Genomic DNA, 22034 nt, shown 5'->3' with positions numbered 1-22034 from the left:
ATAACCTGAATGAAATGAAAACTCAGCAGCAGTCTACTGTCAGGCTGAAGAAGTAAAGACAACATAAAGCTTTATTCGTACACACACACACACACACACACACACACACACACATATATATAAAGCAATACTTTAACAACATGGTCGAATAAAGGTTTATATTAATGACTGACAGTTTAAAGCAGGGCCGAGCCAAATGAAGGAGTTGAGCGGCATGGCGAGGGCCCGCGTCCGGAAACAAAACCACCGAGTCATCATTCTGCCTCGTCTGTCTCATGTGACATCACAGCAGCACACCCATGTGCTTCAAATAAACATGTAAAGAGTCCTGATGCTTATGATATTAATTCACTTCAACCTTCGTTTTATATCCAGCAGCAGCACACGCTTGCCCTCTGATCCATATCAGACAGTTTAGTTTCCTTGTTTGTCTGTTTGTTTATAAGACATTTACATTACAGAGAGAATGTTTGAACAGACTGATGGACCAAAGCAACATGGCTTCATTTCCACGTGTTACGTATTAATTATTTTTTTAGCTTGCTTAAAAATAAACTAAAACAAACAAAATCATTCGTCTCAGGTCAGCTTTCGGTTTATGTCACAAATAGGAACCAGCAGCCGTTTGAAAGGTGGAAGGGGCTTATGCAAAAGAAGAAAAAAAAAATCTAATAAGTGATTTGCATATTCCTGGCCACACGTTAACTTGCATGAAATTGGGTGGAACTAGAGCGGAGAAGAGGCGTCTAGCTCGAGCATGGACGAGCTCGCTTCGCGTCTTGACCTCAGAGACCCTGTCTGAAGACGTCTGGAAAGGGAGGAAAAAAGGGAAGCGAAATAGGATCCAGCGCACAGGCCCCGGCCCCCCCGTGCACACACAATCGCATCAGAGCAAAAGTTGTTAAGCTCAGTTTGATGGCTGCTCTTTTTTTTTTTTTTTTTTTTTTTTTACCACTTTTCTCACCGTGCTCCAGACATCATTAAAGCACAGCACCGTGAAGGAGGTAGTTTATTTATTTATTTATTTATTTATTTATTTAGGAAATATTTGAAACTACAGTGCCACCATGTGGTCACTTTGATGAAGTGCAAAAAGAAAACAGCATACTGTACTCTATTAGAGCTGTGATTTACTTTTGAGCATGAATGTGAATCTTCAGTCAAATCTTCAGTCAAAATTAGAAGTAATGTAAAATAATAATAATAATAATAATAATAATAATAATAATAATAACAACTTTGTATGCATATTTGCACACCCCAGCCATTTCAAACTTCTACATTTCTGTTTTTTACAAATTTTTATTTCTATTTTCTTTTCTATATTTCTTATATTGATATTTTGTTCTATATTGATATTCTGTTCTTATTTGTAAAGTATATTTTACTTTGTACAGTACATTTCACCAGTAAATCTTATTTTCTAACATTATTCTTTTATTACAGTATATTTTACTAGTTAATTTTATTTTTAACGTATTTCTTTTATTCATAGATATTTTCCTATGTACAAGCTTTTATTATTTTTTAAGGTCACTGGCAGTCGTGTAAGCATTTCACTGCATATCGTACTGTGTATGTGACAAAAAAAATTGAATTTTTATTTTAATAATAATAATAATAATAACAATAAATCAGCTATCAGCACTGTGACAATATAAAGTTCTCAGATTATTTCAGCTAGGAACTACAAAACGCCTGAACTTTTAACCCACAAACCTTTTTTTTTCCCACTTATAAGTCCTGAGCTTCCCCTGTTTTCTTCATATTAAATTATATTAAGATGTAAATTACATTAAAGTAATGGGAACAAATGTTTTATTCTGACAGGCTGCAAAGTGCCTAAAGACAGAAGTAAAAAATTGGTTGTTTATGTAACGACATTAGCAGCAGCCTCATTTCCCCTCTCGTCTGTTCCAACCACTCAGCATTCAGCATCACCAGTATACTAATCACCGGCCTGATCATCTCGTCATCATCTGCACCTGTTTCTCACTGGTTCATGCCTTACGTTGGATGTTTTTATGCTTTATATAATGCATTATTCATATAATTATATAACATTGCTCAGGTTCAGGGACTGGACTAAAAATGAGAGGTAACAAGAATGTCCTTGAGCCTGGAGATCTAGCCCTCAAGAGTTCTTAAAAAATACAATATAGATAGAAATGAGGGGAGCTCAAGACTTTTTTAATCAGTGGAGCTCGTACTGATCTTCGGCCTTTTCCTAAACTAAATAAACGCTGACTTAGAATATAAGCACGTGTGTAACTAAACCCAGAACCCTAGTGAGGACCCGAAGGGATATGGGAGTGTAACAAAAAAAGGGGGGGGGGGGGGGCATGAAAGAGTCGTAACAATATTTTTTATTATTATTGAAAACAAACAAACCAAAAAAAAAAAGAAGTGTTGGATGTAAGAAATCCCGCTCTCTGCGTTATGGTTGGCTGCACGAATTCAGTCTGGTCTATGATTAGTTGGAACCCTAGAGCACTAAAGCAGGACTTAAACTCTAGTGTTTTTAAGCACAATAACTTGTTAACTGTTAAATTTCCGTGTCAGTTCAAACCACATTTGTGTATAATAAAGTGATTATTAGCTAAGAATTATAATTAATGAAATGATTAAAAAAAAAAAAATACGATTGCAAAACTCTAAGTTTGGGTGGGGTTAAGAAATCGCGTCGTCTGTGTTATGTCTGGAGACTAGAAATCTCGTCTATGATTAGTTAGAAACCTAGAAAATGGAGGCGGGTCTTAAATCGTGTTTTTAAGCGCAGTTTTAAAAGTATGCAGGTCACTCTGGTTTTTGTATGAACTACCAATAAATTCACCTTTTTTTTTCCTTTTAAATGAGAACTTAATTCGGTTTAATGAGACCACCTGAAGTAATCATTATGTTATGTATGAGGGGCGTTCAAGACTTCTGATTGAGCCGAATAACAGAACACAGTAATGAGAGTCGAAACTTTCTTTATTATAAGTTTAGTGTATATATTCAATAAGCTGCTCTCAGATATATCCCAGAACACTGAGGACACTTTACCTGGCGTTGGAGCAGTTCTCCTGAGACATCGTCTCCGCTGAAACTCGGCTCGAGCAGCCGCAGGATGAGGAGAAGTCGACTCACACCAGTGGCTGCAGAGAGCTGCATCAGCTGTAAGGAGGGAACCAGGTGTGTGTACCTAAAACACACACACACAAACACACACTTAATGAACTGTCTGTACCACAAGCACCGATTCTTGACAATACATTCTTTCTTATACTGTATACTAATGTGTGGAGTTGCTCATTTGTCCATTTATGGAAGGAGTCTCCAGTGTCAAACTGTGTTCCTGTCTTTTTAATGTCGAGAGAGGGGGGAGAGAGAGAGATAAAAAGAGAAACTAGTTAAAGAACAACACTGTACACTATCATACGTGATTTCACAACAACAAACACAATTCTTTAAAAAAAACAAAAATAAATTAAAGAATCTCTAGCAATTCTTCAATGGATCAGATCAGAGAACTTCAATCACGGACATGTCCAGCATTCCAGGCCAGTATATAAGCTTCCAGCAATTTAGTAGCCGAGACCCGACTCAGAGGAGTCCCCATCATGCTTATTAATCTACTTTAAATCTTTAGAAGTGTGAGAAATGATGAGGGAAAAGGGAAAAAACTAATCAACACTGGTCTCGGCTCACAACGGCAACCTACAGAGCCTAATCAATAACAAGACCAAAAACACACACACACACACACTTACACGAGAGATTTATCACAAAGCATAAAACAGTTGACTTTGCTGCGATTGTGTGTGTTGCTACGGCTGAACTGCGTATCGATGGAATGGGCAGAGAAGTGGCCGTAGGCGGCGTGTTTAATTCTGGTCCTGGAGTTTCCATTAGTTGTCCGCGCAACAAAACTCCCTCGGAAGCCATTCATGAAGTTAAACAAGCAGCTCGGCCAACAAGCTCAGCCTCTGTGTACTGGATGTAACCAGCTACTAGATCCATCAGCATTGTGCCGGGCGTGGAATGAAGTTAATCAATACCACAGCTTCATTCTGCGTCTTCAAAAGAAGCACAAGCTCCAATTGTTACATTAAGACCATCCTTCTAACTCGCGAGTGTTTCTATAGTAACATGCATTATATCGACGACTTTTCTGTAAGAAAACGTTTTTTTTTGGGGAAGGAGTCTCCAGTGTCAGAGCTCTGTAACAGAAGCCGTTCTTGCAAGTTTTTACAATCAGAACTTCTCCGGCGTCACCGAGAAGTTCCATAAAACTTCTGACACAGCGATAACCTGACACTTTTCAAATTCCTCCTCCGACCCAAACAGGTCTCGGGCTTTCACGCACATAAACATTCACGGCGCAAATTAAAGACGGCCGCTCTGACATTCATCCTGCTTCGCCATCTCTCTCCGTCCCGCTCCCAAACCCATTTCTGCTCGCAATTTCGATTCCTCTTCACCTTTCTTCAAAGGATTCTTTGCTCGTTTGACACCTTTTCACTCGGACACGTTTTCCTTGCCTCGCCACCAAAAAGCACATTCTGTGTCGAACCTCGCAGCTTTGATTTGGCGTCAAATCAGGCCGCCGGCATTGACATTTTATTTCGAAGGTCTTCGGTTCACTTCCATTCATTTTTTTTTTTTTTTTTATTCTGCCCAGGAGGTCTGGATTATGCATGGGAAGGCATGCGTGTCAAAGGGCAATTTAGCGAGGGAAAAGACAGGCCCGATTGGTGGGATGAATTAAACAGATAACGGCGAAGCGCCTCGCCGATGTCAGTTATTTTCCGAGCTACTCCTCTTTTCTCTCTCCCTCTCTCTCCTTTGGTAGTGATGGAGGTGATGAAATGAGGTCGAGGCTGTGCACTTTCTGCTCTTTGACTTTCCCATCTGGATTAGTGCAGGATGAATGAAGTCTGTTGCTCTTGTAGGGAGCAGGCGCATGACCCACTGTCGGAATGTCACACACTCTCTCGCTCACACACACCGAGTCTGATCATCCTCAGAACTGATAAGAACCCTTTCAAATTTGCATGGGATCCTTCCCTCCCCCTCCTCGCTCGCTCTTCACAGAAAATGGCTACAGATAACAGGAGACAGTCCGATTTAACAGAATATGTTTTACTACTAGACAATACTTTAGCAGTCCTTAACTTTTTGGTTTTTTGGATATTTATGGACTTAAAACAGAGTTTGTTAGCGTGATCAGATGCTTTGCACCGTCACAGTGGAACCTTCCATGAAGCTGCTGATGCAGTAGGCCGACGACAGAAATATTGCCCTTTTCAGCTTTAATTATGGCGAATATACCATAAAATAAAGGATGGATTTTGTACGGATTTTAAGCGTGAGGTGTATTAATTAACATTTTTTTTGTGCCGCCATTAATAAAGGCGTTATTATTATTATTATTATTATTATTATTATTATCATCATCATAATAAAGAATTCACTAATTATAACATTATTAATTAATTCTTATTATTTACTAATTTAGTAATATTACTTCCTTTAAAAAATATTCATACAATAATTAAAAAGATTTTGGCATGTGAATAATAACTTGCAATAAGGAAAAGTTATCCAACATTTACTACAAACCTGGAAAAAATATTTTATATATTTAAATTTGTTAATCTAAGATTACATCAAACAAAATATAAGATTATTAGGCCTCCTTCTAGACCAATTTTATTAATTTAGTTTATTTAACTTGTTCTATTTGCAGATAATTTTGTTTGTTTCAAGAAAAAAAATGCTTAAAACTAGGAAAATTCTCAGCCAATAGAACAGGATTTAAAAATAGAAACAAACAAAATGAAAATTTGCCTTGAAAAAGATAAATATGATTAGATAAAAGACATTTTTCACTTGTTAAGATGATATCTGAGAATAATGTAACAAATGTAGGACCATTAAACCTATTTCTAGACATAGGGTGTTGATTTGGGCAGACTAACAGAGCAGTTTTGAGAATAAAACCTACCTTTATTTCTCTATACAATCCCCTGCTACTCTTTGATGTAAAAAAAAAATCCACATGAAAATGCAAAAACACACACACAAAGCACACCAAACCAGCAGGTGGCATATAACCTTAACTGCAAACCCTGTTGGCCAATCAGCAGTCGTGTTGAGACTGTGTGGTCAAGGCCTTTTACACGTCCATCCTTAGGATTTCAATTTACTTGCTATATACAGTAAGAACATCTCAGACAACTTTCCATTGAATCGAATGTTTAGAGAATTAAAATACAAGACAGAAAAAGCTATTAATAGCACACAGCAAACCTCAGATTATCAAACAGGCCAATACCATCATTTCCACCTGAACCTGCATCAGACTCCGCAGCGCTTCTGCACAAATTCAGTTGTATTTCATTCAGCTGTCCCTCTACTGGAAACATCATAACACTCACACTCTGGGATTTATGGGGTTGTAGACACAAAGCTAGTGATAATTCGGAATGAATAAAATGGTGGTGTTCAGAATTATTGCAGAATTATTGCACAACATTTTGACTACCTTGCAAGACCGGCTCAATCTGTAAAATGGATAAAAAAATCTAGTAATGAAACTATAGCTTTTGACTCTTGACTCGTTATGTCAATGGAGCAAATTGGATTGAAATTTGTCCCCAAGGTGTGTTTTCCATGTTACTCTACTTCACTTCACACAGCAACAGGATGGACTTTTCTTTTTTCTGTTCAGCAAATTTCACAGCTATATTGCCAGTTAAAGCAATGTTACACTATTTTAAAAGAGACATATTAGTGGAATAACCTGTTGTCAGGTTATTTAATAAGATTTACTTAGTATATTAGTATTTACTTACTAAGATATATCATAAAGCTATATAAATAATATGCCAGACTTCTGAACCAAGACTTTTTCCATCACTGACACGAACCTAAAACTTCTCTCACAATGTGGTATTTTACCTGGCAAATCAAATGACCCAGTTTTATTTTTGTGTTGATAAATTAATTAATTAATAAATAAAATGATTATTATTTTAGTTTCCTGTCCGAAGCCAGTGCATAGGAATGCATCTAAAGAGAAGAACAGAAAGACAATTAGATTGTAACCTTAAAGACTCCCAAACTCGTGGCCAGAAAAGTGTACAATAAAGTACGGGAGCATCAGAGCATCTGACGCTGATACTATGATACCACAATAGCATAGAAATTTAAAATCTAAAAAAAAAAAAAACAGCTAGGGTTATTTTAAGCAACAATCACATTTGTTTAAGTTTAAATCTGTCAAAACTGCTGCAATAAAACTCAACTTAAGCTAATTATATATAATTCATTTAAACCAATATAAAATGAACAATTAAAGGAAAATTAAATATCTTTAGATAATATTACATCAGTTAATTATTATTATTAGCATTTTTACGAACTAAAGAGCCATTGAAATACTTTTACACATTTAAAACAGTAGGGGGCAGTCATGATCCACCCTACACTGCTTCTTCATGGAAAAACAGGACCTTCAGTCTTCCCCTAAGTGACTCGGAGTCAATACTATAGATTAGACGGAGGTAAATACACTAGGGTCGCTACAGGCCTGCTTCATTAGCCCGAGACTGGCAAGAGTAGCTACAGCCCGAGCGGTGCTAATTACTATTAATTGGCATCCTTGATTCCCCGAGAAATCCCCAGTGAGCATCTACTTCCTGCACTTAATAATTTAGGCGAATGTGTGGATTTGTGTGATGCGACACATGGCAAGACTTCTGAAAAAAAAAAAATAATAAATGACAGAAGGTGGAAATTTAAGGTTAAATTTAGTAATGCTTTAAATAATTTAATAAAAAACGGTTATATTACTTGCTGCGAGCAGTGTCATAATTGTTCTAGCACACACACACACACACACACACACACACACTCTCTCTCTTAAATAGCAGAAGTTTCTTTCCCTCTGCAGTCCTGTGCAGTGTCCAATCTTAACCCAGATTTCCCAGAGGACTTCAATGCCACAGGCATGAACAGAACAGCTCAGGTACATGTGTGTGTGTGTGTGTGTGTAGCGGGGTAGTTGTGTGTCTGACTGGCCACATATACAGTGGGGCAAAAAAGAATTAAGTCAGCCACCAATTGTGCAAGTTCTTCCACCTAAAAAGACGAGAGAGGCCTGTCATTTTCATCATAAGTATACCTCAACTATTAGAGACAAAATAAGAAAAAGAAATCCAGAATTGAAGGATTTTTAAGGAATTTATTTGCAAATTATGGTGAAAAATAAGTATTTGGTCACCTACAAACAAGCAAGATTCATGGCTCTCGCAGACCTGTAACCTTCTTCTTTAAGAGGCTCCTCTGTCCTCCACACATAACCCGTATTAATGGCATCCGTTTGAACTCATTATCAGTGTAAAAGACACCTGTCCACAACCTCAGTCACACTCCAAACTCCACTATGGCCCTGACCAAAGAGCTGTCAAAGGACACCAGAAACAAAATTGTAGACCTGCACCAGGCTGGGAAGACTGAATCTGCAATAGGTAAGCAAGGAAGACATACAAGCAATAGGAAGACATACAAGACCACTGATATTCTTCCTCGATCTGGGGCTCCATGCAAGATCTCACCCTGTGGGGCCAAAATGATTACAAGAACTGTGAGCAAAAATTTCCAGAACCACACGGTGGGACCTAGTGAATGACCTGCAGAGAGCTGGGACCAAAGTAACAAAGGCTACCATCAGTAACACACTGCGCCGCCAGGGACTCAAATCCTGCAGTGCCAGACGTGTCCCCTGCTTAAGCCAGTACATATCCAGAACTGTCTGAAGTTTGCTAGAGAGCGTTTGGATGATCCAGAAGAGGATTGGGAGAATGTCATATGGTCAGATGAAACCAAAATAGAACGAAGAAAGAAAGAATGCTGAGTTGCATCCAAAGAAAACCATACCTGCTGTGAAGCATGGGGGTGGAAACATCATGCTTTGCGGCAGTTTTTCTGCAAAGGGACCAGGACGACTGATCCATGTAAAGGGAAGAATGAATGGGGCCGTGCATTGTGAGATTTTAAGTGAAAACCTCTTTCCATCAACAAGGGCACTGAAGATGAAACGTGGCTGGGTCTTTCAGCATGACAATGACCCCAAACATACCGCCCGGGCAACAAAGGAGTGGCTTCGTAAGAAGCATTTCTCAAGTTCTGGAGTGGCCTAGCCAGTTTTCAGACCTTAACCCTATAGAAAACCCTTTGGAGGGAGTTGAAAGTCTGTGTTGCCCAGCGAGAGCCCCAAAACATCACTGCTCTAGAGGAGATCTGCATGGAGGAATGGAGCAAAATACCAGCAACAGTGTGTGAAAACCTTGTGAAGACTTAGTTTGACCTCCGTCATTTGCCAACAAAGTGTATATAACAAAGTATTGAGATGAAATTTTGTTATTGACCAAATAATTATTTTCCACCATAATTTGCAAAATAAATTCTTTAAAAGTCATACAATGTGATTTTCTGTATTTTTTCTGATTTTGTCTCTCATAGTTGAGGTATACTTTTGATAAAGATTTCAGGCCTCTCACATCTTTTAAAGTGGGAAGGATTGCACAATTGGTGGCTGACTAAATACTTTTTTGTCCCACTGTAACTGCTATATAACTGGTTGCAAAAAAAAAAACCTTTAGAAACTCAAAAATGCATTACAATGGTGCATGCACTATTATCAAGAACAGATTTTAGATTGATCATTATGTTCAGAGCAAAATCAATTTCCCGAAGAAGCAGGCATTAACATTTTTCCCCCAGAGCTATGTGAGTCATTCTGATGAACCGAGCTCTCAAAGCTTAAACACTTAAATTCCATGTTGAATCCTTGAAAGTACAGTGGTTTAGGTTTGTATCAGTGTACATAAACAAATACATATGTTCTAAATTCATTACATATTTCAAGTGTTTTTATTATTATTATTATTATTATTATTATTTCAGCTTAAAGTTCATGAAAATCAAAAATCCAGAATATCAAATCATTCAAATGTTTCCTAAGATCAATAAAAAATTAAAATAAAAAAAAGATTCACAATATGGAAATATCCAACTTATTAAAAGTACATTTACTCAATATTCAGCATGAATTACTCCATCAATGCAGCATGGCATAGAGGCAACCAGGCTGTGGAACTTCTAAAGCGTTATTGAAGACCAGGTTGCTTTGATAGGAGCCCGTCTGTATTGATGCGTTGCGTGTTTTACCTTTTCTTACACTTGACAGGAGCCCATAGATTCTCTAGGACATTTAGGTTAGGCGAGTTGGCTGGCCAATCAAGCACAGTAATATGTTCAGTTCTGGCACTGTGAGAAAGTCCTGCTGCTAAAAGAAAACACGTCTCCATAGAGGATAAAGCACTCTAAAATCTTCTGATGGACAGCCGCATTAATTTTGGACTTGATAAAAACACAGTGCACCACATCAGCAGATGACATCGCACACCAAATCATCACTGACTGTGGAAACTTCACACTGGACTTTAAGGAACTTTTACTATTATTCCAGAAGCTGTGACCATTTTCCAAATTAAATGTAGAATGTACTCCCATCTAAAATAATGACTTTGGTCCGCTGAGCAGCAGTCCAGTTCCTTTTCTCTTGAGCCCAGATTAGACGCTGGTTCAGGGGTGGCTTGATACTAAGAATGCAAGAGTTGTAGCCCAGTTCCTAAAGACATCTGTGCGTTGTGGCTCTTAATACAATCAGCCTTGACTTCAGCCTCACTCCATACCTTGTGAAGCTCTCCCAAGGTCTTTAAATAGCTTTGCTTTACAATCAGCCACCCCTACAGCCTGTGCACCTTTTCCTAGCACACTTTCCATTTTAAATATTTTAATAATTTAAGTTAGTTTAGTTTTCTAAAATGCTATCATAACTAGCAGGGATATTTATTTATTTAGTTTCGTCAATAAATTTGTAAACTCTGGTTCATAAATGACTTTTGCTAGTTGCTACAGTTTAAGTTATCACTTGTACTACCTTGTCTCACAGAAATTTAGAACATTAGCTTTAGGTTAGTATTAGAGTCTGATTCAGCAGCATGACCAAAATAAATCTTAGTTAAGTTTGTTTACTTTTATTTGGGACATATACATTACTTCATACTCAATTTTTTTCTTTGTATATCTTAGCGTGTCTGGGGTCAGAGCACAGGGTCAGCCATGACACAGTGCCACTGGAGCAGATAGGGTTAAGGGCCTTGCTCTAGGGCCTAACAATGGCAACCTGGTGAAGCTGGGGTTCGAACCGCCAACCTTCCTATCGATGCATCAGTAACTTAGTGCCTTAAGCCTCTGATCCACCGTTGCCTGACTTATTAGTCTCCTATTTATTTCACTTAAATGCATGAATAATTCATAGTACTTACTGAATAATATGCTTTAAATTAATTAAAATAAATAAATAAATAATTTTCTCCTATTATAATATAATATTGTAAAATCTTTGTCATGCAAAAAATTTGCCACATAAAGATTTTTTTTAAACGCATGCTGTTTCCACTGAAACATTAAATATTTTACTGATCCATGCACAAGATAATTTTCTTTATATTATATTTATGATGCATTATACGTAACTTTACATTTAGTTAATGTTAATGCAGAGCATGCACAAAACAAATTCTCCTTAAAGAAAGCTCTGCCATAAAAACTTAATTTTATTATTAATCTTAAAATACAGTGTTAAGTCTTAAATTTGAGTTTTATTTGAATGTAAATTAGTTGTTAGTATAAAAAGTGAAGACTTTAGCAGAAGGGCCTGGGATTCGCAGGAGCCACAGTGCTGTTATAGAAAACGTATCGAAAATGCAACGACCAATCAGATTCAAGGATTCTGTGGTATAAGCAGGGAAGAACAGATTCTTTAAGTACAAGGGGTTGTTCAAGTCAAGCCGGGACTTTTGAATGTTTAAAATAACAGAACACAATCATGTGAGTAAAAACTCCCGTTATTTCTCTATATAACCCCCTGCTACACTAAGGCACCTATCCCAGTGTTTCACTAGTGCTTGGATACCATCAAGGTTTTCTCAGGACACGAGAGCTATAATCAAACTTCCTGGTTGACATCTAAAACGCTGGCCTCCCAGGAACTGGAATGTCAAATCAGCTTTTTTTTTTACGTTCATTCATAAGAAATTGATTGCCGACCCCTCATATAAAACCGTATTATTATTGTATTTTTTAGTTATATAATGAGAACTTAAGATAATAAGAATAGTTTACATTGTAATGTTCCTTAGTTTATTAGAGTAATTAAAGTGCTCGGAACAATCACAATTATTTTCTAATTCTCTAAAGATCAGCAACAAAAGATATATATTTTTTTTTTTTACCAAAAACAAATGTTAATTTGTGGAGAACGGCAGTTTAACCTTCATCTCTTCAAACTGTCCACGGACTTGCTTACAGTTTTTAGTGCAGGAAAGTATTACAGATGCAGTTTAATTATTTTCTTTTTGCAAAATAATACTCGTTTAATGTCGAATAATCCCATAAGATACGGTGTGTAAACAGATTACAAACTGCTCATCACACTATGCTGTCTCACGGCGAGAAAAAAAAAAAAAAAAAAAAAAACAATCATTAATAAACAATCGCCTGCTATGTTTCTCGTCTATCATACAACTGCATTATTTATAATGAAGAAAAACAATCATACCACTGTATAGATTTTAAATGAGAAGCTCTTAAAAAGTCCCACTTGCTGCCAACAGGTCATCAGTTTAAAGTCACTTGTAAAGTGAAGGGTTGCAGATCAAAGCCAATGCAGGACACTGGGTTTAGTTGATTCAATGGTTGAGTCAATACCATGGTTGTGAAGTAGGTTCTAAAGCATGCTGGGTAAACACAGGACGCCTCAGCAATCGATATTGCTTTAAAGGCCTTGGACTAGGTTTTATCAGCTCCTACACTGGACCAACGGAGAAGGGCCACAGTGGTAATCAAATCCATATGACCTTTACTACACATCGGACAAAGACTGAAAACAGTCAGCAGCATACAGTAATTGTTGGCACCCTTGGTAAAGAATGGAATAAAAAGATTCTGAAATATTTCAATTTCTTTCATTCTCTCTCGTGTTTACACCGGAGCTTTAACCAGGACACTGGATGGACATCACCATGTCAAAAAATATAATGATCACTATACCCTAGGAAGATCCACTCAAAACCCAGTTGTATTCATTTGGCAGAGGTAGTAAGAGTTTTCAAATAGATTGTTGGCACTACACTGGAGGCGACCGCACTGTGCACTATGTTCCATGTCTAAGCTTTTCCTGACAAGTGAAATGTTCCAAATTCTATATCTAAAGCTGCTTTATAGAATCTTGCTTTCGCTGCCTTCCATATCCTCCCCATTCATGTGCATGTGAGAGATCTCTGGAGGTGTCGGTACAAAAATTCTTCTTCTGACCTTTACAGCACTTTATAACCATGCCCATTAAAAGCTGACTAAAATAGTCCATTCAACTCTCCTCCCTGGGCAGCGGAATCATTCAGCTTCTTAAAACTGCACTTAAAATTGACCTTTTTTTTTTCAGTTCAATTGTAACTATGTCTGTTGATAAGACGTCTACCATCAGAACATCCCTGTAATATCCCACACAACGATGTACACAGTTTACAACGCTCAGCCATAACATTAACTCTACATAAAATTAATTACCAATTAAAACCAGTACACTGGTGACAGAATCATGGGCACCAAGCACATTTATGCTTGTAGGGACTGAAGATCAGTCTGATCCCAGAAAGGCAATGCTGGCGATGATAGAAACCAGAACAGCCAGTGCACCATACACAGGGCTCAATAGGCAAAGAGCCCACGGACGCCAACCCAACATCCAAACTTCCCAGAATCCATTCCAATTAAACATCAATGGGTTTCACCAGAAAAATTCTGATCCACTGTGGCTCCACCCTGAATTCCACAGCACCCAAAACATCTGCTGCCAATGTCCTGGTGACAGACACTTCAGCACCCCCCTGAGGTCATGGCTTGAGGGGCCAGAACCTATGCAATATTGGGCATAAAATGTTCTGCACTATATGATATGGCTGATCAGTGAATTTAGTTTTTCAGTGGTTTGTAGCGTTGCTGTAGATACTGGTATCCTGAGATTTTCACACATAATGTTCTTTAGAATTTTACCCAGAATGGTTAGAAAAAACATCTTGTTGATTATAGAAGTGTGAGGATGATGGCCAGCCTGATATAAGTTGACATGAATGCTGTATCTTGTCTTGTCTTCTTGGTGTTGAACGGCAGTCCACTATGTTGCATTACCGCCACTTTCTGGTCTTGATCTACCACATATTCCTTTCAGTTCTCTTTACCCTTTAGAAACCCATTAAATACTTTCTTCCTTGTCTTCTTTCTCCATTTTTAAAAATATTTTTTAGTCTCCAGAAATGCAATGGAAACTCAGAACCATTGTAAGTCCAGGTAAGTCCAGGAATCACTATTTGCAACCGTGATGAACAGAAAAGCAACTCTTGAACTTTTGAAACTTCAACAAGACATTGGGTTTCAAGTCTGTCAGGTTCCTGCTGTGGTTAGTTATGTTCGTGATTTCTATTAAAAACCATCCGCTTGCATCCTCCTCATCCCTGAGCTGTGACACACACTCCCAAGTCCAGTGTATAAATAGGTTGTTTCTTGCACTATAAATGGCTCATCATTGTTTTTCTCCAGTGTTATTATAATATACAAAGTTTACAGTGTAAGCATGTTATTTTACATTTAATATGCACTCATTGCATTTTTTTGTTGTCATTGTTTCTTTAGCCATATTCCCATTATAACTTTTGCAGCATTGTCCTTGAAGATTTCAATACATATAAAGCTAAATGCTTGCCTATAAAACATTCACGTCAACCAATAAATTAGTCATTGGCTTCGTAGCTCTGTTACAGAGTGCACGACTGACGGGTATCAAATGTCTCCTTAATTCATCTTTAATGCAAAGAGTCAACTCTACTTAACCGGCCCATAAGCAACAAAATCTCTTACACAATTCCATGTAAGCTATATTAACTTAAGTCGCAAGTTAATATCCCCAACATTTATTTTGTCATGCCTAAGTAATTGAATTGCATCTCTGGTGTTTTATACTTGCCGGCCTGAGCGGCTATTAATCACAGAGTAATTGGACACACATCACAGTTAAACGCTGCTGCTCTACTTTGGTTCACATATAAATTAATGCCTTCTGCATTATTCATCCGTTATCTGACTGAACTTCAATTGTGTTACATAACTGCGGGAAAAAATAACAGCGGCTGAAGGTTATGAATCACAATGTGTGAGGAGATGGCTTGCATGAGATTACTCGCACGGTGCCACCGAGCAGATCTCTCATATATCTTCATTATTTCAGTGTAGTACCAGGGAAAGCAGCTAACGCTCTCTTGAACATTATAAGAATACTGCTTCATAGAGGTGTAACAGAGATCAGAATATAGTGAACATTTGCAAGTACAGGATTTGGATGTATTCTAGTATAAATAGCTTTTTTTTTTTTTATCATTCGGTTTTATTCAATATTGAGTTTCCCAATATGGAATAAAATACATTTTCACATGCTGACACTTAATAAATTTTATAGTAACAGCACACAAGGCACTCGTATGGCAAATACTACATAAAGTTTTCTCCAGCATCAGTCAGTTATTTAACAGTCAGTACATGTGAAAAAGATTTAGGCACTCTTAGTTTTTTAGTAAAAAGTTTCGTATACAAGGCTGAGACAAGGTAAAGTGCTCGCCCTGTCATCCGGAGATCGCGAGTTGATTCCAAGGTGATGCTGTAACCTCTCGCAGCCGGAGGTCTAGAGAGAGCTGATTGGCCGAGCTCTCTCAGAGGGGAGGGATGAGAGGTACTTAGTGCTCCCACATTAATCACGGCTCTACAGCCAATCAGGGCCGCCTGTGATCTCGCGCAAGCGGAAGGAGCGGATAACGCTGTTCTCCCAGTGTTACGACAACCCAACGGTGCGTGTGCAAGCATATGCGGTCAGCTGGCATCGGAGGAAACATGTGATAGTCTTCGGCCCTTCCGACAGTGGTAGTAAGAGCCCCCTAGTGACTGGGAGGAATTGGACACGGCTAAATTAGGGAGAAAAATCGGGAAAGTTTTTTAATTACCTTTTAGAAAAGACAAACATCTCCTTGATTTTTAATGGACTTTGTCTGTCTATTTGTCTGTCCATCTGTCAACAAGCTTTCCTATTCCATCTTTCAAAAATATTTTAGGCTGAGCTGCGAGGCACGAATGCATCATTTTCATCCTCGTAGTGCTGCTTTCAGGGGACCAAACAGGTGAAAGAGTCTGATGGAGCAAGATCAGGACTATAGGGAAGATGCTTTAACACCTTAAAAAAAATTCCAAAATGTCAACAGTGTGGGCAGAAGTGTGTTCTTGTGTCTTCTTGATTGCGAACACTTGCCATATACTGTATTGTACACACAACTTTTTCTTCAGCTGGTTTCTTCATTTTAGGATTTTGTTTTTGTTACACTGTTGTACCTTTAAAGCAAAAACCTGTTGAACCTTTAAAGCACAACTTATGAGCAACAAAGTTGGATAGGTTTACTTGGAGGAAGTAAACAGCAATGAATGTTTTTTTATATATAAATATCGGTAGCCCTAAAAATTAAAAGCTCCTCCTTTAAAAGATTTTTTTCAACTCAGATGATCGATTTATAGGTGCTTTAAAGTTTATACTGACAGGCGAAAGTGTGGAATAGAGTGAATAATGTTCTGCAGATTTTTGCTGACTCACGCGAGAATGATTTGCACTCCGGTATGAATTAAGAACAGCTTCTAACACTCCCTGACCTTTGATTAATTGGGCTCTGTATTAAAGTGATGAACGGCAGAACACTGTCATTGTGTAGTCTACCATCTCTCCCACCTCCCTACCTCTCTCTCTCTCTCTTTATCTCGCTCTCTCTCTTTCTCTCGATGACTCACCAGTACTGCTGCCACGTCTCCTCTTCAAAGACGTCCTCTGGAATGGGATTGATCATCACCAAGTCTGACACTTGCCTGGACAAATAGACACAGGGAATGGTTAATGTCTGTTCACTTAGCATGAAAGAAAAAACAACAGAAAAGACAGCACAAGCCCTAGCCCGAGCACTCTGCGAGATCTCCGAGATCCCTCCGAGACCTACCCCTTCTGCACACCATCCCACCTTTAATACTGTCTGTATGGGGTCGATTCCAACATTTGTGAAATATTTTCATTTCAGGGATGCTACACGGCCATCACGGCTTAATTTACAGTGGTTAAGGGCTTCACGTCAGCACTGATGAAGTGTTAAATGTCCCGGGGAAGGGTGTGGGGGTATAATCATGCCGAGATGGGAGAGGGATTTACGGGAGCACCGCTTAAGCTCCCAGCTTTCCCAGTGAAGATTTGTGAGATCTTGCTGGATATATGACCTCGGCATGGCAGGTCAGTGTGAACAGCCTTAAAAGGAATACTCTACCTAGTCTATACCTACCACATCTGTATTGGATGTGTGATTACCAAAGACAAGTATTATGACATCATCCTCTTGGCTAGAAAAAAGGAACAGAAAATGCTGCTGTATCCAAGACGGTGCCCAACAAACATGTCTTGAATTTACTTAATAATTCATTAAACACTGCTTTTTGGTAACAGTGGTTGTGTGTGTGACCACAATGAAAAAATCCTGTTTGTTTTTTGTTTCCCCCGACATGTGCTGTGTTCTGAGATGCTTTTCTGCTTACCATGGTTGTGAAGAGCGTTTATGTGAGTTTAAATCTATTGATTCTCCTCTAAAAGGTAATCTATGCCTGCAGAACATCCACTCATTTAATGTTTTTACTTTTTCGCACGACTCTGTATAAAGACATTATAAAGCGATTGCGTTGTGTTAAAATGACGTATGCAGAAATCACATTTCCGTACCATTTTGATGTTTGTTGTAAATATATTAAATAAAACTCTATGCATTAGCTGCTCCGCCCTTTCCTTTTCTTTAAAGCGAAGCTATTAAATTAATTAATTAAATTAAGGTAATAAATAAGCTTCTACATTAAGGCTACTACAACCAGCCAGGGAGGGCCGAAGACTATCACGTGTTTCTTTGTCTAGACCCCCGGCTGCGAGAGGTTATAGCATCACCACCCAGGAATCGAACTTTCGATTTTCGGATGCTAGGGGGAGCACTTTATCGCTGTGCCACCCAGGGGCCCAGACATTTACATTTATGGCATTTGGTAGACGCCCTTATCCAGAGCGACTTTTATTTCATCTCAAGTGGTGAATGAGTTTGAACCTGGGACCTTCCGGTCAGCAGTACAATATCTTTTAGACCCTCAGATTGGTCTCCAGTGTGTGTGTACAAACACTTTTGATTCGGAATAGGAGTGAAACAAGGAGGTATGAGGTATGAAAAGCTATAAAATTACATTATTTGAGTTTTTTTCAGCTTTTGCATTAACATACCCCTTTTCCACCAAGACGGTTCTGGAGCCGGTGCCCAAATTTTAACCAGTTCTTTGAGAGCCAAAGCACCAGCCCGCAGACAGAAAAACTGGTTTAATGGAGTCACCAAGACTTTGCTAAAATAGAACAAAGAACCACTTATCCCAGGGTCTGTTGGGATTATAACGACCAACTAAAATGTTTCATGACTGCTATGTAAAAAAAAAAATTGACTTAATATGCAATGTGCAGCTCAAATGCTTTCAGGTAATGTTGAAGTTTACCATTGTTGTTGTGTTAACCGCTAACATTTTTTTTTCCTTTAGCACTCCTGAGTAAGTTGAGACGTACACGGACGTATAAAATGACGTAATGACGTTACTCTCGAGCTCATGGAAGAACAAAGCCAGTTAGCTATTGAACCGGCTCTAAACCAGCCCTAATTAATATCAGACATGAACTGGTTCACTTGGTGGGAAAGGGGTATCAGATAAACACCTTTGGGTAGCACTGAAACCTGTGATTACTCATTAAAGAAATAGTAAAACATGGGACGTTTAAAACACAAAAAGTGAGTTGAGATTAAAATAGACAGCCATGCTTTTTTTGCTCATTTTTAATGTTTGTTTGATTGGATGGCTGGTTAAAAGCAATGCATTAGAATGCATTAGAAGACCACCGGTGTGTCTCAATTCGGAGGTGCATCCTTCGAAGGTTGCATTTGAAGGCCGATTACATCATAGCAACACAACTCAGGCTGTCACATTTTGAAGACTCCTTTAAATGCTTATACTTAATGTGGTTAAGTGTTACAGAAGGTTAACCGACAGCAGCTCGGCTCCGTAGACCAGACCGTCTGTTCGTCCTTCGGCAAGTCACGCAGTCAGCAGAGACGGCGTACATTTCGCCCGCGTAACGAGACACACCCAACAACAGAAGCAGTGTGGAACGTGACAGAGAAGATGAGTGCAGAAAGCATGGGAGAAATTGTCCATAAAGTAGTCTGCCCGAGATCAGAGCACGGTTGTGACAAGAACAGGTTTGACCACAACAAGGAATACAAAGAACAAATACTACATTTCACTTATAAAACTGTATTTACTGACGTAGAGAGTTTGTATTTTAAGTATTTCTTGCTTCTTATTAAACTGGTTATTAAACCAGTTGATTTTTGCTATCTTTATTAAACGTGCCTCATGGTGAGATCATCCTATGAGATTTATTTTATTTAAGTTTCCACCTCTCCATCCTCGTGTGACCTTTTCCACTGCTGTTAAGTAAAAACATAGCTCTTTATAAATTAATCAATAATTACAGATAGACGGATATTAAACAAATTTAATGATAACATTTTCGTTTAGCCCTAGTTAGGATGTTCCTTTTAAAACGGTGGATGTGTCAGGAACCCCATGTAAGCACTGAACACGATCTAACACTACTTTACAGATACAGTATCTGCCTGCTAGCTTCTCCGCTCAGATTAAAAGCCCAGCTTGGAATTTTATTTAAAATATCCTGCGTGTTTTTGCATATTCAGTCTCTGAGGCTATACTTAATAGAAAGCTTAACCACCGAAACAACTTCTGGCAAATGAGACTAAAACAACACAATTTTCCTGCAAGACATGGAATTGAATTACGAATAAACTATTTTGTCTATTATGTTTTAAACCTGTATGGTCTGAAGTACTATCATCATCATCCAGGAAAGGGAATTAAGGCATTGAGAAGGCTATGTGCTGTCAAGTGCTGTTATATTCTACAAAAGAATAAAAGTAAAAAAAAAGTTTAACAAAATAAATAAAAAACTCTTGCAAGGACGGTGGTCTCCAAAAATGGCGTTTAAATTGGCTTTGAAATACGTAGATAGGGTTAGTGAGGTATATTTTGAAGAGTGCAGACTCAATCTTAATTAAATCTGTGACTCACATACTGTAGGCCAAAAAAGCTCATTTTATTTAATACTTACATGTCGTAGATGTGAGTATAGAACCTGGCGTTCATCGCTCCCAGCCCCGAGCCAACCAGAATGAAGGGCGTGGCTATCTCAGCAGCCTTGACCAACCGGTGGAGGTCGTCTACCATCCTGATGGCAAAAAAAAAGAAAAAAACTAAGACAGGTAATGTGTGCAGGTCAATGTGTCTCAGTCAGCAGGAAACAGAATGACTGAAGGATAGATAAAGCGCATGTGACGCCCCGTTCATCACTGGGCCGTACCACGACCCCTGATCGCTTCGGGTGTTATAACACAACGCTCGGCTCTGTCCGTGTCTCTTACACAGAAGACGAGATGAGTTCAGCGAGATCGAACAGGAGCGTGAACAAATAATTTGCATAATTAACAACATGCATGAAGAGACAGCGGGTCAGAAAGGGGCCGAGTTATAGCTGAGGGTGTTAATCCAACAGGAAACATGGAGGATTTAGGAACTGACAAGAAGGGAAGCATGACAGGGTGTGGCGTTATAGACAGATCTAATAAGACAAAGTTTTTTTTCCAAAATAGCATTTTAATACTTTTTTTCCTTGTTTTTTCGTGCAGTACATATACACAACCATACAGAGTATGACAGGCAGTGAAATTGCGTGTAGGACCCTAAAACAAGCCAAAACATGGTATTGGTACTAAACGTGTCTCACCCAATTTTCAGAAATGATCATATGATACCATTTTTCAATACTTCGGAATCCATGCTTCATTTTTTTTTATTTTATAAAAACGTGTATGCATATTTACCTCGGTTGTAAATTAAACACATTTGATAAATACAATTTCATGTATTTTTATGTCGTGTCCATAATTTTTTTAATTAAAATCTTTCAATGATCCTAACTGTCATTCAGATGAAACTTGGACAATTTTGATTTCACACAAAAAGACATACTTTTTGTATGTAATTGTATTGTTATAAAAATATAATTTTATATATTTTATATATTTAATGTTTAATATTTATTAAAAAAATAATAAAATCAGCACCAATACTCTGAAAGATTTCAATAATTATAATAAAATTTGCAATAAAATAATAAAATTTAATTAAAATTAAAATCTAAAATCCCTAGATGTATTTGTCTTTTTATTTTGCAATGCGTGTTAGGATTTATGACGCATACAGTCGAATAGCACACTTTATTTACTAGCTAATTAAGATTACATGGAAATCACACAAAAACACACATCCTTTATGGGAATTGTTTGTTTTTCCCTTAAAAGATCTCCTCCGAGAACTGAGGAATGCAACATTCGACATCAACTGCATAAACCACTTTATGGCTGCTTTACCTGAGCTGCACCTGCTAACAAATCAAAGCAGCGGCCAAATAAAGAAGTCTCTCAGCGGCGGGTGGCCCCGAGGAAGCATCCGTCAAAGTGCCTGCTTTTGGCCGCTTATTGGATTCTGGGAAAGAAATTGATTGCTCGCATCAGGAGCTGCGAAGATGCAGCACCAGACATCAGCGTTACCATGTGTACTGCTACGAGATAAAAAGCAAGTCATCGTGTAGGACGATCACAAGCTTCATCGCGGCCGAAGATCACGCAGAGGACGCCCTT

At 38.2% G+C, this 22034-nt stretch overlaps 1 protein-coding gene across 1 annotated transcript in view; it reads right to left on the bottom strand.

Moving 5' to 3' along the window:
• si:dkey-122a22.2 (uncharacterized) overlaps positions 1-22034 on the bottom strand; it is a 40070-nt gene that overhangs the window by 2823 nt on the left and 15213 nt on the right. The window contains exons 6-8 of the mRNA XM_053488357.1: positions 20447-20563; positions 16993-17067; positions 3046-3184 (exon numbers count right to left, since the gene is read on the bottom strand). Coding sequence (XP_053344332.1) covers positions 3046-3184; positions 16993-17067; positions 20447-20563 — 331 coding nt within the window. The remainder of the gene's footprint in view (positions 1-3045; positions 3185-16992; positions 17068-20446; positions 20564-22034) is intronic.

This window comes from Clarias gariepinus, chromosome 26 (assembly GCF_024256425.1).
Source record: "Clarias gariepinus isolate MV-2021 ecotype Netherlands chromosome 26, CGAR_prim_01v2, whole genome shotgun sequence".
Classification (NCBI taxonomy): Eukaryota; Metazoa; Chordata; class Actinopteri; order Siluriformes; family Clariidae; genus Clarias; species Clarias gariepinus.
The sequence above is the reverse complement of the archived record's forward strand: the minus strand, read 5'-3'. Positions and strand labels throughout refer to the sequence as shown.